Source organism: Halichoerus grypus, chromosome 14, assembly GCF_964656455.1.
Source record: "Halichoerus grypus chromosome 14, mHalGry1.hap1.1, whole genome shotgun sequence".
Lineage (NCBI taxonomy): Eukaryota > Metazoa > Chordata > Mammalia > Carnivora > Phocidae > Halichoerus > Halichoerus grypus.
In genome coordinates, this window is record NC_135725.1 from 28,100,136 (window position 1) to 28,114,899 (window position 14,764).

The 14,764-nt window shown below is 41.2% G+C and overlaps 1 protein-coding gene across 7 annotated transcripts in view; it reads left to right on the forward strand.

Annotated features, from left to right (window-relative positions):
* AOPEP (aminopeptidase O (putative)) overlaps window positions 1-14,764 on the forward strand; it is a 337,581-nt gene that overhangs the window by 36,008 nt on the left and 286,809 nt on the right. For 6 of the 7 annotated variants that reach the window (XR_004914923.2, XR_004914927.2, XM_078061964.1 and 3 more), the window contains exon 3: window positions 12,510-12,676. The exons of the other annotated variant lie outside the window; for it this stretch is intronic. Coding sequence is in view for 4 of the 6 variants with exons in the window: in XM_078061964.1 (XP_077918090.1) it covers window positions 12,510-12,676 (167 nt within the window). In the remaining 2 variants the exon portion in view is untranslated. The remainder of the gene's footprint in view (window positions 1-12,509; window positions 12,677-14,764) is intronic. 7 annotated transcript variants of the gene reach the window in all.

Sequence of the window (14,764 nt, forward strand, 5' to 3'; positions counted from 1 at the left end):
TTAAGCATCACTTCGACTTTGAGCTCTAATTATCCTTTTCCTCACCTCCAGTCTTACCTCTCTGCCCTGGTCTCCTGCCCCACTGAGAATGAGTTCACTTCTTGTCTTATTTCTGTTGGAGTCTGAGGCAGCCCTTGAGAAATTGCAGGGTTGGTGCAAACTTACACCAGTACAAAAGCATACTGATTTATATATAGAATAACTTATTGGATATTCTTGTGAGACCATGAGGGAAAGAAACAGGTGTTCTTATTGTATCTTTAAAGTTTTTTGAAATTATTAAGGGTAGGGTTTTCAATAAGATTTAATAAAATATGGCTTCTGAATACTTAATTTAGGAAATCATAGTTTTTAACACTCCCAGATATTTCATTTCTGAATTAGAATAATGGGGAAGAAGAATCTATTGACAGTAGTTGGAAGAAATACTCATTAATGGCTTCAAACATGGCTTTCTTCTCAGTGCTCACTACCCAGAAAGAGATTAGACTTGTGAATTACATTATTACATGTCAGGTGTTGAATAGGAATGAGTTACGGATAAATGCTGATTTCCATAAAGAAACCGAAGAGGTGCTAGGGCACATCTTTTTCCTGCAAAGATTGACTTGGCAGATTTACTCGTGATGTCTCCTTTTCTGATAATTCAATAAAATGCATGATTATAGCAGGAGTTTAAACTGTATCCTTGGGAGTTCGTGATTATATGTTAGTAAATAAATGGCACATATGCAGCCTTACAAGAATAATAAATTTTGTTTTACAGAAGAAATCCTCAAAAGATGTTTTCTCTCCCTTTTGTCTTTTTTGGGGGTAATTTTATTACTATCAAGATAATCTTCCATGAATGGCCACCAACTCTCCCACATGCTTAGAAATAAATCTAGGTGTATATTGGTAACTGTTTGGATACTTTAAGGACTTTAAAATGCCTAAGGATCCCAGGTTGCTAGACAGAAAAAATTCCTTAGTGATAAGAGCAGATAATAATCATCAGGGTTACAAAGCTTTATGAATATAATTGTGTGAAAATATATAAAATTTTACAATTGTGTGAAAATTATAATTGGGTAGAGCTTAATTTCTCCAAGGCATAGAGTCTACATTTACTGAAACTAACATTTTATCCTTGAGTGGCAGAATACTATCAGCATACCTACATTCTTAGTCCTGGATACAAAATGTTTTATTCTCATTTTACAACTAGGAGAATTGAATAAAGTTACTGATAGCGCCTTGAAAAAAATCTATATTTCAGTTGTGAAAGGGAGCTACATTTCTTACTTTTGATCTTTACCATGTCCCTTATTGTATGCAAAGATTTCAGTACATTTAAAAAATATATTAGCTTTCAGTGAATTTCTATTTTTAAGCAGTTATTAGACAGAAACTTTTTTTTTTTTTTTTAAAGATTTTATTTATTTATTTGACAGAGAGAGACACAGCGAGAGAGGGAACACAAGCACGGGGAGTGAAAGAGGGAGAAGCAGGCTTCCCGCTGAGCAGGGAGCCCGATGCGGGGCTCGATCCCAGGACCCTGGGATCATGACCTGAGCCGAAGGCAGACGCTTAACGACTGAGCCACCCAGGCGCCCCTAGACAGAAACTTAAGAAAATCTCTAAATTGGTACCTTCCCTTTCGAGTTCCGTCAGTGTCTTCTCCCCTTGTCCCCCTCACCCTACCCCATGTTGAAAATAAAACTTAAATTATTTGGTTTGATAATATATAAATAAGAGATCAGAGGATCCCAGGATGGAATGCAAATTGTGACAAAACAATCAAATTATATTAAAAATGTATGAAGCAACCTCACTGAAGGGGCTTGGGGGCAAAGGTGCTGACCTAAGTCACTTTGGAAATGAGTGGAGTTTGTAAGACTAAAGGCAAAAGGAGCTGTGCCTAAATACTGTGCTGTAGTTGATAAAGTTATTTCCTATGGGCGTACCAGTTAACAATTCTAGTACCACTATACGTGTATACTGGAATTGAGCAATTAAGTAAATTAAGTAAATCTGGGAGCCAGGTTTCTCACTGTTGAAGTGGGAGGTTACAGATGAGCAAGAGGAATAGGCTAGAATGATCTCTGTGGTGTAATAGATTAGAATTGGAGACATCACTATAAACTCATGTTTAATGTTTAGTTTAAGATGGATGCAGATGGTTGCATATAGAAATAATTATAAATAGGTGTTTTCCAAGGATTAGCACGCACACGTAAATTTCCTTGCTTGCCATCTGGGAGGGTCTAGAAGCACAGTGCCTGGGTCTTGGTTTCTAATACCACTCTCCAATAATGAAACCAGGGCTTCTTGGAGGAACGGCTAGGACTGTAGGAAATAATACAAGATGAGCCTGGAGCATCTTGTAGTGCCAGAAAATAAGGAAGTGCTCAAACAGCAGCAATAGTAGCCCACAATTGAGGGTATATGCCCAAGGTCCAAGGAGCCATTGGAAAGAATTCCTAATGACCAAAGCTGAGCAACAATATAAAATAGTTTTGGATGATGACCTAAAGTATAAATAAGTATTCATGAGTTCATATTAATATAAAGAAATATTTGAATAAATAAACAAATAGAGAATAGACATATCTAAGGTACAGAAGTTGTCCAAGTTATGTAGATACTCCATCCTCAAGGAGGTGGAACATAACTCTGCTCCTTATTAAGTATGGGCTAAGAAATAAGAGTAACTTTACATCGTAGAAACCTGACAAACATGACCTCAGTGAGGAGATCAAGGTTAACATCAAAGTGAGGAGTCATGTTGATAGTTGTATCCTTGGTATGATGTGATGAAATGACATCTTTGTGATTGTCCTCCCCCAAACCCATAACCCCAGTCTAACCAAGAGAAAAACATCAGATAAATCCCAGTTGAGGGACATTCAGCAACATACCTGACCAGTACTCCTCAAAACTCTCAATGTTGGGGCGCCCGGGTGGCTCAGAGGGTTAAGCCCTCTGCCTTCGGCTCAGGTAGTGATTCCAGAGTCCTTGGATTGAGCACCACGTCGGGCTCTCTGCTCAGTGGGGAGTCTGCTTCTCTCTCTGCCCCTCCCCTTGCTCGTGTGCTCTCTCTCATATAAATAAATAAAATCTTAAAAAAAAAAACCTCTCAAGGTCGACATAAGCAAAGAAAGTATTAAGAAACGGTCACAGTCAAGAGAAGCCTAAGGAGACATGATGATTAAAAGGAATGTAGTATCCTGGAGCAGAAAAAGGACATTAGGGAGAACCAAGGAAATCTGAATAAATACAGACTTTAATAATGTATCAATACTGGTTTATCAGTTGTGACAAATATACTAATATAAGATGTTAATAACAGTGCGTATGGGGTAAATGGGAAATCTGTGTATTATCTTTGCACTTAAGAGTAAACCTAACTGAAACAAATAAGACATTATATGTTAATTAAAAAAAGTAAATCAAAGCCTGACCAAAAGTAATGTTTATTAAAAAAATAAACTTCAAATCTGGAAAGCAGTCACCATCTTTCTACCTTGAAATCTCTTACAAAAGTAAGGACTGCCTTCCCATTTTTATCAAGTGGCAATGTTTTCTGGAGAACTGAAAATGTATTTGAAGTTATAAAAGAGTATTCCAATAATTGTCAGTAATTTCTTTTCCCCCCATTATTATTCTAGTTCTAAAATGAAGTGCCTGATCGTTATAAAAGCTACATTTTCCTACTGGGGCTTAGTCATTGTGGGATTTTGGAAGTTCTTGAACTGAAATGTTCTTTCTGGCCACTGTCATGTAGATACCGGATTAGAGGTGACATTTAAAAAGGACACCTACACAGACACATATATGACAGTCTGATACAACATGCTTCTTGGAAAGCCTGTTTACTTCGTGTAGTGTGATTTTTTTCTGCCCTCTAAAAATATTTTGAAGAACTATTTGAGAACAGGGACAGAGTCAAGAATGTATTAAGGTTGTTGCTAAGCTGGGAAGAAAGGGGACTTGATATCTTTTTGGTTCTAGATCTTCAGTATACTTAAGAAAAAAACTTTGAGAAATGGAAACCTTTAATTCAAAATTTATGTACTTTTCTATTCCACTGAATAAAATGTTATTTAAAACTAAAAGCATTCTCGCTGGTAACCCGTTCCCTTTTCCCTTAGGATCATTATAATAGTTGTGGAACTGGCCAAGTGGTCTAGGGAACCCGGGCTTAAGCTAATGACATCACCGAACATGAGTTGAATGGAGTGAAAATTCAGTTAAATATAGGAAATTCATTTTTAAAACTCCACTTACTTGGATCATCGTTAAAGATAAGGAAACTGACTAAGAAAATACATTATAATTTAAAGTAATATTAAAAATTTTAAGTTCCTTAAATCAGTATGATGTTGTTTTAGACAAGACCAGGATGAAGTTGGCAAAATACTAAAGAGAATGATTTTTCTCTATTATGTTTATTACTTAGCTATTGGACCAAGGAAGATGTAGACTTTTGGAGTATTTTTAGTTTGACATCAAAACCAGATGTTAAAACATGGTTTTTTTCTTCCCCCATGAAAATAGTTTCATTGCTTAATATCTCGCTATAAAGGAAAGTTTGAAAAGAATGAGCAGAAGATCTTTGGGAAGATTTCAGGTCTAAAAGGAACATTTCTACAGTTAATCCATTTTTTTTTTCCTGCTTCAAGAAACCAATACAAAATTTATGAGAACTGAAGTGGAAGTACACATTAATGCTATAATATCATTGTAAGATTACAGGAGGAATTGATAATCCCAAACTTGAAAATGTTTAGAAGGGTTCTATTTTAGCCTTTCTCCCCTTGATTCTAGATCTACCTCTATTTACCAGAATCCCAGATAAGTCACAGGAGAAAAGGCAATGATGGACTGTCTTAATTTACACAAGTAACCCAAATGACTAACCAACCAAATAGAAAAACCCTGAATAACCAAACATCAGTAGAAAATAACAAATCACAATGACATAACCAAAGAGCATAGTGTGTTGGAAAGAACCTGGAAAGTGAGAGCCAGGAGACCAGAATACTCATCTGAGTTGTGCTGCCCCTTAGCTGTGTGACTTCAGATAAGGCCTTTTACATCTCTGGGGCTTAATTTTCTCGAGTGTTAAAAAGAGATTTCATCTTAAGATCTCCAGATGAGACTTCCAAATGGGAAATACTGTCTTTGCCTTTATAAACAGCTTGCCTGTTTTGCACCCAAAGCACTGTGCTGAAAAAAAAGTGGTGAATTTCTGACTCAAAGCCACTTCCATTCAGTCCAGTTCATTTTGTTCACAAAATCTGAGTCCAAGCAGCATTCTCCTTGCACCTGCCATATGTCCAGTATGATTTGGGGATCCCAGTTTTGGTAATTGTGCCATGAAGGAGAATATAATAAGGAAGGTCTGTGTGTAGAGTTGCGGAGAGAGAGTGAGTCAGAGTTGACATTTCCTACTTTAGTAGTCTGCCTCTTGGTTTTTGTGGCACAGAAAGCAAGAGGGTTGCTTGCTTGTAACTTGGGTTTAATGAGAACATGGAGTCTTACAAAAGATCAGGTGCAGGAAGGAGAAGAGATGTTAAGGAATTGGAGGAGGCCTGAAGACTTTGTAAACCAGGCAAGTTTTCTAAAAGAATCGGACTCACAGAAATGTCACATCTGTGGCCTCCTGGCCTCCAGTGACCAGATCAGTACTTCATTGTGGGAAAACATCCAACCAAGCCACACCCATGGCAGCTCTGGGCTCATCTCATCACCTCCTGCCTGCTTCTCCTGAGGCAGCCCTCTCCCCAGTCACTGAATGGTGGTACCAAGTCTCTGAAAATGGGTGATTTTATGGAAAGTGGTGGAACGTCAAACATTTTTTAAATTAAGAATAACCCCCTTTTCACACTGACTGCAAAAAGACAAATGCATGTAGTTGTCAACTGAAGAGAAATAAAATATATTTTTGAATCAATCCCCTACAAGTTTTCTTTATGGATGGCTCCTTAAGAAAATGAGCAAGCATGTGAGTGTTCACCGACCTCTTACCTTGGAAGGTGTATGTCTTAGTCCATTTGGGCTATGATGACAAAATACCACAAATTTATTTCTTACTGTTCCTGGAGGCTGGAAGTCCAAGATCAGGGTGCCAGCATGGTCAGGCTCTGATGAAAGCCCTCTTCTGGGTTGCAAACTGCTGCTGACTTTTGGCTGTGTCCTCACATGGGGGAAGGGGCTAAGGAGCTCTGTTGGGCTTCTTTTATAAGGGCATCAATCTCATTCATAAGATCCTCGTCCTCATGTGACCTAAGCACCTCCCAGAGGGCCTACCTCCTAATCCCAACAGTCAAATCGGCATTAGGATTTCAACATAGGAATTTGAGGGGGACACATTCAGACCATAGCAGCATAGTTAGTGTGTCTCGTCCTTGTTTAATCACTGCACGAACACACAAACATGTATCAAGCTGAGGTAGTAGCTATTCTGACAAGTTCTTCCTCAGTTTAGAAGTTCTTTAATGGCAGCAAGTCATGGGTCTGCTCTCACGCTGTCTTTCCATTTTCTTTCTGATTTTTCAGTGTCCTCCCCACCCCCTACAGTGTCCTATGTAGTTTAACTGAGCTCCCCAGGGAGCCTTTCATTGGGTGGCTTATCCCAGGGCATGTGGGATGAGCCCTGGTGTGAGAGAGTTTTCCTCTGTGTGCTGGAAGGAATTATTGAGTCTGGAAATAATGAAGTTATGAGCATTGGAGGCTGGCGCCTGCACATCTGTCCCATAAGCGTTTTAGCAACATGGCCGAGGTGCAAGGCTGTGCATGTTGAATAAACACAGCTGCATTTACTTCAGTGATTACACATCCAGATAGCTGCAGAGCGTATTTATAAATGCGCATAGATTTTCCTCCCCTCTTGGGGCACAGGGTGTGGGGACAGGAAATCAGCTCTCTGTAGTTCTCATTTGTAGGTGTGTATGATGGGAGCCATCTTGATTCTTGAATCACCATGTGGGGAGTATGATTTTTATGACTCAGTGAAGTCCCTACGTTCACCCATTCCCCACTTTTTTGTCAGATGCCTCAAATTCCACCACTAGAGTTTTATCCAGAGGTTAAGTTTTCATCTCTGTTAAAAATATAGTCACTTGGGATGCCTGGGTGGCTCAGCTGGTCGAGCGTCTGCCTTCGGCTCAGATCATGATCCCGGGGTCCTGGGATCGAGTCCCGTATCGGGCTCCTTGCTCAGCAAGGAGTCTGCTTCTCCCTCTGCCTGCTGTTCCCCCTGCTTGTGCTCTCTCTCTCTCACAAATAAATAAAATATATATAGTCACTTAACTTTACACTAGGTTGTGTGACATGCGTAAGGATATCAGGTTGTAAAAGCTCCAAAGGCCATTGCTTATGAAGTCATTGGTGCTTGGTGTGGGCTTGTTGGGAAGGAAGGAGGGAGGCTGCAACTGAGAAAGGGGAAAAGGCCAAGAAAGGAGTAGGCTGGGAGCAGGAAGGTAATCTGCGTTTTCAAGAAATTTTGCCTAGGTGATTATTTTCCTATTTGTGAAAACATTCCAGTGAGAAAACGATTGAGTCTTGTATCAGGCGTGGCTATATTTATAGATGGGGCTGTTACACTTTCAGAGTTACAGCTCTGGAGACCAGAGGGAAGTGTGGTGTCTCTCCCATTCCGATGGGGGCCCCCAGATGTGGGGCGTCCCTCTCGGGTGGGGACTGGTGGCACAGGCGGTGCAGAATTCTCTGGAGGCAGAACAAAGGAGCAAGCAGTTTATTGAATGCACTACGAGGGTGAGGCGGCAGGCAGGACCGCAAAGGAGAGACTGTTTGCCAGGAGGTGGTGGGTGGGGCTGGACTTAAAGGGGGAAGGTGAGGAGGTATGGGGATGTATGGAATTTTCCATTTTTTGGTACCTGTGCCTGGTTGTAAGTAGCCCATTGGTTTGTTAGGGCTTATGGATATTTTGAGGTGGGTGGCCTGATGGGCCCGTTTGTATTCAGCCAGGTGGTCACTCTGGGCTCTTTTGCCTTGCTCTACATTCCATTGCTCCAGCCTCTACAGAAAGCGAGAAAGAACACACATAGATTTTAGCAGCAAGGATGCCCAGCGGCGTAAAGAGGAGGTCGCAGAAGAGAATTGTGAGGACAGTAGGGGGCTGGGAGGCGACAACTTCTTGGGGGCCTGGCCAGGTAACTAATCCCCACGGTGCGGTGCGAGAATTCAGGTGCCCAGGGACAGTCTGGTAGAAAGAGCCTTTGAGAGGATGCCAGGGGGGTCAGGACAGAACTCTAGAACGAAATATCTAGAACTAGACCACTCAGAGGGGAAAAAATCCAGAATGGGAGGGGAAAGGATGGTGATAACATGCTTTTTAAATATCCAGCCAATGGGAGGATTTCCTCCCACACACACTCCCTGATTTGTGGGTGGTACCCAGACTCAAATCTGCGGGCAGCATCAATACTCAGTTCATAAACCCATCATTCCTCAATTTTCTGTGATCGGTCCAATTTCAGACACTCAGTCCCATTGCTGAACACTATACTCTTTGTACTTTAGAAAAGAATGATCTCTGTGTCCATACAATGTCCTCTGCCATAGGGTGTGCAAAGCCCTGTATGCGCAAATTAAATAGGGACTCTCCTTCTCCCTTGTCCCTTCCTGTGATCCTGCTTGTCATCTTGACTTTCCTATTTAATTGCTTCACAATCCATCTTATCACCTGAGCCAGAAACCTGAGAAAATTCTGTTATCTATTGCTGCATACAAATCACCCCAAACTTAATAGCTTAAAAGAACAAACATTTATTATCTCACATGGTTTCTGAGGGTTAAGAATCCAGGAACAGCTTAACTGGGTGGTTCTGGCTCAGGATCTCCTACAAGGTTGAAGTCAGCTATCTGTCAGGGCCACATGCATCTCAAGGCTTGACCGCAGCTGGAAGATTCTCTTCCAAATGCATTTGCGTGGTTGTCGACAGGCTCAGGTCCTCACTGATTGTGGGCCAGAGGTCTCTCTTTCTAGCACATGGGCCCCTCCGTAGCCTATTTGAGTACTGTCTTGACATGGCAGCTGGATTCCCCCCAGAGCAAGTGATAGAGAGAAGAACCCCTAAAATGAAAGGCACAGATTTTTAAATTCTCTGTTCTCAGAAGCGACATCTGTTCTGCCATATCCTATTGGTCACACAGACCAACCCTGGTACAATGTGCGAGGGTACTCCATAAGGATATGAATACCAGGAGGCAGGGGGCATTGGGGGCCAACTTAGAGGCCAGCTGCCTCAGAGAGGCTTTCCTTCTCCCTCTCCTTCAGCAACACACTAAGTCCATCTGATTCTTCCTCTGCTGTGTTTCTCAGATATGACCTCATCTTAAATCTGATTGTGGAGGTGTGGAGGCTGATGGGGGAAGCCTTGGTGACCACATACCTGAGGGCACAGGCCGAATGCAACTTTATATATAGGGAGAAGGAGAGCAAACCTGTTGGCAAGCCAGCCTTTCAGGGAGGATTCATTCCCTCTGCAGGGAAGGGGAAGATCTGTAACAACAGAGTCACCCTACAGAAACCAGGTGCTGAGCACAACAGCAAGAGAGCACAGGTGTTTTCAGACTTGACCTAATGTGGAAATGTTGGGGTTCAGAGCCAACGGCCAAGAAAGAATTCTGGAGACCTCTTTGGTGCAAAAAGGTGGTTTAATTAAAGTACGGGTACAGGGAGCATCTGGGTGGCGCAGTTGGTTAAGTGTCCGACTCTTGGTTTAGCCCAGGTCTGATTTCAGGGTCGTGGGATCAAGCCCTGCGTCAGGGCTCAGTGTGGAGTCTGCTTGAGTTTCTCTCCCTCTCCCTCGCCCCACCCTCAAATAAATAAATTAATTTAAAAAATAAATAAAGCACAGAGACAAGACCCTGGGCAGAAAGGGCTGCACTTGGGTAGTGAGGAATGGCTGATTATATACTTGGAGTTGGGGTAATTAAAGACAAAGGGAAGTTTCCAAAAGGACTTTCATATGCTAGAGAAGACTCACAGGATCCTGGAGGCCTAGCTATTGTCAAGCTAAGGTTGCTTTTCCCTCTAGCAAAGCATTAACATTAAGACCCTTGGGAGTTTCTGGAGGAATGTCATTCTCTGCCTGTCTCAAGTATTTGTCAATGGGCTGCAGGTTATAAGGACATTTAATTTTATCTACATTTCCTTCTGTCTTTGTACCCCACATCACTGGGACTTAAGACCATGATATGAGGTTAGCTCCCCTTTTTGCCTGAGGTAGAGAAAGTCTTAGGAAATCTCTATCTAGGCAAGCATCTGCAGCTTCCTTGTAAGTCTCACAAATAGTTTAACTCCACGAGTCTACTTAGATCAGAAGTGGCTACTTAGATTGGAAGTAGAGCTCTTGAACTGAGAAAAGTTGGGGGATCCATTCTGCTTCAGTGAGAAAGGCAGCCTCGATTCTCAGTATCTGCCATTGTCAGAGGAAGCAGGAGTTACACCTGCCATTTGGCCAGTGGGAATACACCCTGTTTCCACTGATGATACTTTTCCTCCTTGAGATCCTTGTCTAAGATGGGCTTTTGGGGATAAAGCAAAACACTTAATAGTTAGAATTTTCAGAAGTAGGCATACCTTAATTACTTGAGCTGCGACAGCACCCCTCCCATCATGCACCCACCACTAGCAGCCCCACCTGGGAGGAATCAACCCTAGTAGGCTTCCTCATTAGGTTCTTCAACAGCCTGAGGCTGCACGGTTAACCAAGATTGAGTCAGTTGACCAAGGGCCCCAGGCGACTAAGGTGGGAGTTGAGAACTCATTGGTGGGAGATTCTGGGTCTTCTATGAAAATTTACTTTTGTTCTTAGATTTATAATCTTGGGATCAGAATGATAGGTTTATGGCCCAGGATAGAGGTCAGCTCTCTGCCTCCCATCTGCATTTGACATGTGACTCACAGAGGTCAAGTCATTTAAAAAGTTGGCCAGGACTACAGTCTCCTGAATCTCTAATCTTTCCCTGCCCTGTATTAAACCTGCGAGTTATCATAGCATGTACAGTGCTAGGATAGGTAGATTGCAACAGCCTGTTTGCTCTGAGGTCCAATTTCTGCTCTCGTTGTGATCTCTGGATGGCAAGGAACCTCATTTCCCAGGCTCCCCTGTCTTCTGCTTCCTACTAAGTTTGGCCCATGTAGTGCAGTGGGGGAAAATTTGAGAGCAAGAGTTGGTGAGAAACAAGGTATTTCTTTCCCCCTCCCTATTTCCCTTGGCATCTCCAGCAGTGACTTAGTCTTCTCTGGTCCCAGCGCCCATTGGACAGTCCCTACCGTGACTCTGGCTTCTGCCAGAGGACCCATAGCAGCTACTTACCACAGGCTGATCCCTGGGTTGGATCCCTGGGTTGCCTCACTTTCCCCCGTTTGGCTTCTCAGCTCTTCTATCGCTTGGATCGCCAGCCCCCTAAATCACCTGTTTGTTAAGATCCAGACTGGTGTGTCTTTTCCTTCCTGGGCCCTGACGGAGTAGGACCAGCATTCTGTGTGTTCCTGCACGTTTTAGGAACACAATAAATGTTCAGTCATAATGATGCTAATGAAAAAGGAAAACCAGTTTACCCAAGAGAGTTAGTGCTGTGCTCTATTCATTTGCTCTATAAATCAAGCTGATTAAAACTACATCGTATTTGTCATAATTCCTGAAAAGCAAAAAGTGGAGACATTTTCTTAAGACATTTTCCTGAGGGTCACCCTTGTGCCTTCAACTCTATGGTGTCAAAAGAATGGGTTCTTTTGATCTCATAGATCTTTACCGTCGCTGTCCTCTGACTTAATCACAGAAAGGATCATTCTTGGTATGGGTGGGTTTGTAATTTTTAATTGTAGCAGAACGAGCCCTAACGTCATACCATTTGGTTTCCTACACTCGGTTTGTAATGACTCTACACTTGGCCTTCCCATCACAAGCCCGGTTGTTGTGACCTACAGTCCTGTTTATATGCCCAACCCCTGTTCTTGGCCTCCACACAAGGTTTCCCACAAGGGTTCCATTTGAGATGGTGGTTTCCAAGATTGGGGGTATTTGTCCGCCAGCAACTGGATTTGAGACCACCAGCTTGTTTTTCCAAGCATTAATATATCTCCAAACATATTTTCTTTTCCAGAATGTTTTCCAAAAGGTTTGTAAGAATGTCTCTCAAACTTCTTTTCTTTTGAAGGTGTAAGAGCCTAAGGGGAGGGGCAAGGGTAGTATAAATTTTAAATTGGCAGACTAGTATTTAAAGCTTTATCCAAAAAAATATTTTTCCCTTTAAAAAAAAAACCTCTCTTTACATATTTAAGTAATTCATTTGGGAGAAATTACTACTCGACTATTCACATAGCCAGCCCTTGGCAGTTTCAGTTCAAAATGCTTTGAAACCAGTCAGCTACAAAGCCTCAAATGTTTTCTCTTTGAAAGCTCAACTTAACCTTCGCTACCATGGTGGTGAGAAAAGTGACAACTCATTTAAAGATTCCCCCCTTTTGTTTCTTTGTCTTTCTTATGCAGGCCATGTGTTTATACTATGGGATCTCCCATAAACAACAGGGCCCTTTTTCCATGCCAGGAGCCACCCGTTGCCATGTCAACATGGCAGGCTACAGTTCGAGCAGCTGCATCTTTTGTTGTTTTAATGAGTGGGGAAAATTCTGCCAAGCCAACACAGCTTCGGGAAGGTACTGTACATGTGTTCCTGTGCTTCTTTCTGTAGTGCACACATGCTGGACCCAGGGATCCAGTACGCAATGTTTTTCTCAACTTTAAAGAGCTCCTTTATAAGTTGGGTTGGAATGAACATACTAAAAACATTTTGCCAGAGAAAATAGCAGGGGATGGGGAGGGGCACTTGGGAGTCGGGACATGGGATGGGGGGCTCTTCATGCCAGAGTTATCAATTCCTAGATTATTTTAGGAGTTGCTTTCACCTGGTGGTTTGTGGGCCTTAAGTGGGTGGTCCTGGTTGAAGACTTTGGGGCAGGCAAGTGTGTCATGGAAACACCATTCATTACAGTTAACTTGTCGGTAGTTCAGTAAGGTTATTCATTATCCCAGGCAGTAGAGCTCCTTCCTGTTGGCTGGCCCCCTGGAGTTGTCCTGCTGAGGCATCTGTTCCGCACACTGTTTGCCCATTTGGCTCTGAACCAAAGGTGTGTAAGAAAGATGGGAGGCAAGTGCTAATGCATCAAGGTTTTGTCTGCGAATCACTTGCTTATTGCAATAATTAACTTTTTCAGTTGAGATCCAGAGCGTGTTAACTCCAGGTAAAATTTTTCTAATTGTGTTATTTCTTCATTTAAAATATTGTGTCTCCTCCCATGTACTTATTATAGAAACTCTTTTAACATTTATAGAAAAGCAAAAGTAATAAAAAATAATTTTAGAGAAAATGGTTGCTAACATTTTGCTTCATTTCCCTCCATTATTTAAAATCTATATGTATACTACATGTTATCATTTCAAAACGGTCATCCTAGCATATAACAGTTTTATATTCCACTTATTTCACTTGAATATATCTTGAATGTTTTCCAGGTCACTATGTATTTTTCAAAAATATGATTTTATTGTCTGCATAATAATTTTCTTGTATGGGCATATCAGATTTTATGTAATGTTTCCATATTATTAGACATTTTTATTGTTTCCAGGGTTTTTTTTTTTTCTTATTATATTGTATTAAACTCCTGAGGAGATAGTTTGTATAAAATGAGAATTATTGAGTCAAAGGTTTTGAACATGTTTGTACATTTTTCAAGTTCTTTTCCAGAAAGGTACCAATTACCCTCCCATGAGTAGCTATGAGGGTCCCAGTTACCGAGAGCATCACCTGTCTGTTCAGCAAGAGAAGGTCTCTCTTTAATTGGATTATTTCAATCATCAATGAAGTTCCACTTGTCCTCTGACGTTTCTTAACCGTAGTCATTAACTCTTTAGTTCTTTTGCCCATTTTTATTCTGAGGCCTTAGTGAGGCTTTCATAAGTTTGTTTCATCTTTTAATTTGAATGGCTCTTAAAAAAAATAAAGATATTGGAGCTTCCAGGTTGCTAAATGTGAAGATGCTGGGAGAAAGCATGGAAGCTCCGAGCACCTCCCCGCATACCTTCTCCTATGCATCTCTTCCCTCTTGCTGTTCCTGAGTTGACTGTCCACTCTTCATCAAAGGCAGCAGAAAAGTGCACTGGCAAATGGTTTCTTCTGGTCTTCGTTTCCTTCTGGGGGCTCCTCTTGTCACAGACTTACATTAAGTAAATCTGTAAGCTAGTCTCCTACATAAAAGAATAAAATAAAATAAAGATATTAATCTCTTATGATGTTTGTGGAAAGTATTGTACCCCATTTATAGTATGCCTTTTAATTTCATATAATGTTTTTGATTTATAGGAGATTTTAATTTTTATGTAGTGAAACCTGTCAAGTTTCTCTTAGAAAGTTTTTTGCTGTTCTGAGATTCACCTGTTTTGTTCTAATATTTTTAAGTTTCAGTTTAATTTTTGTAATATAACTCTCTAATCTCTTGGCAGTTTATTTGGTCAGGGTTGTGAAATGAGAACTAAACTTTTTTTTTTTTCCCAAATAGGAAACCATTTGCTCCAAGATCACTTATTAGATCTTTGCTAACTTGTAAAATCTCCTTTTTAAATTTTTTTTATTTTTTTATTTTTTTATTTTTTTAAAGATTTTATTTATTTATTTGACAGAGAGATAGAGAGAGAACACAAGTAGGCAGAGAAGCAGGCAGAGGGAGAGGGAGAAGCAGGCTCCC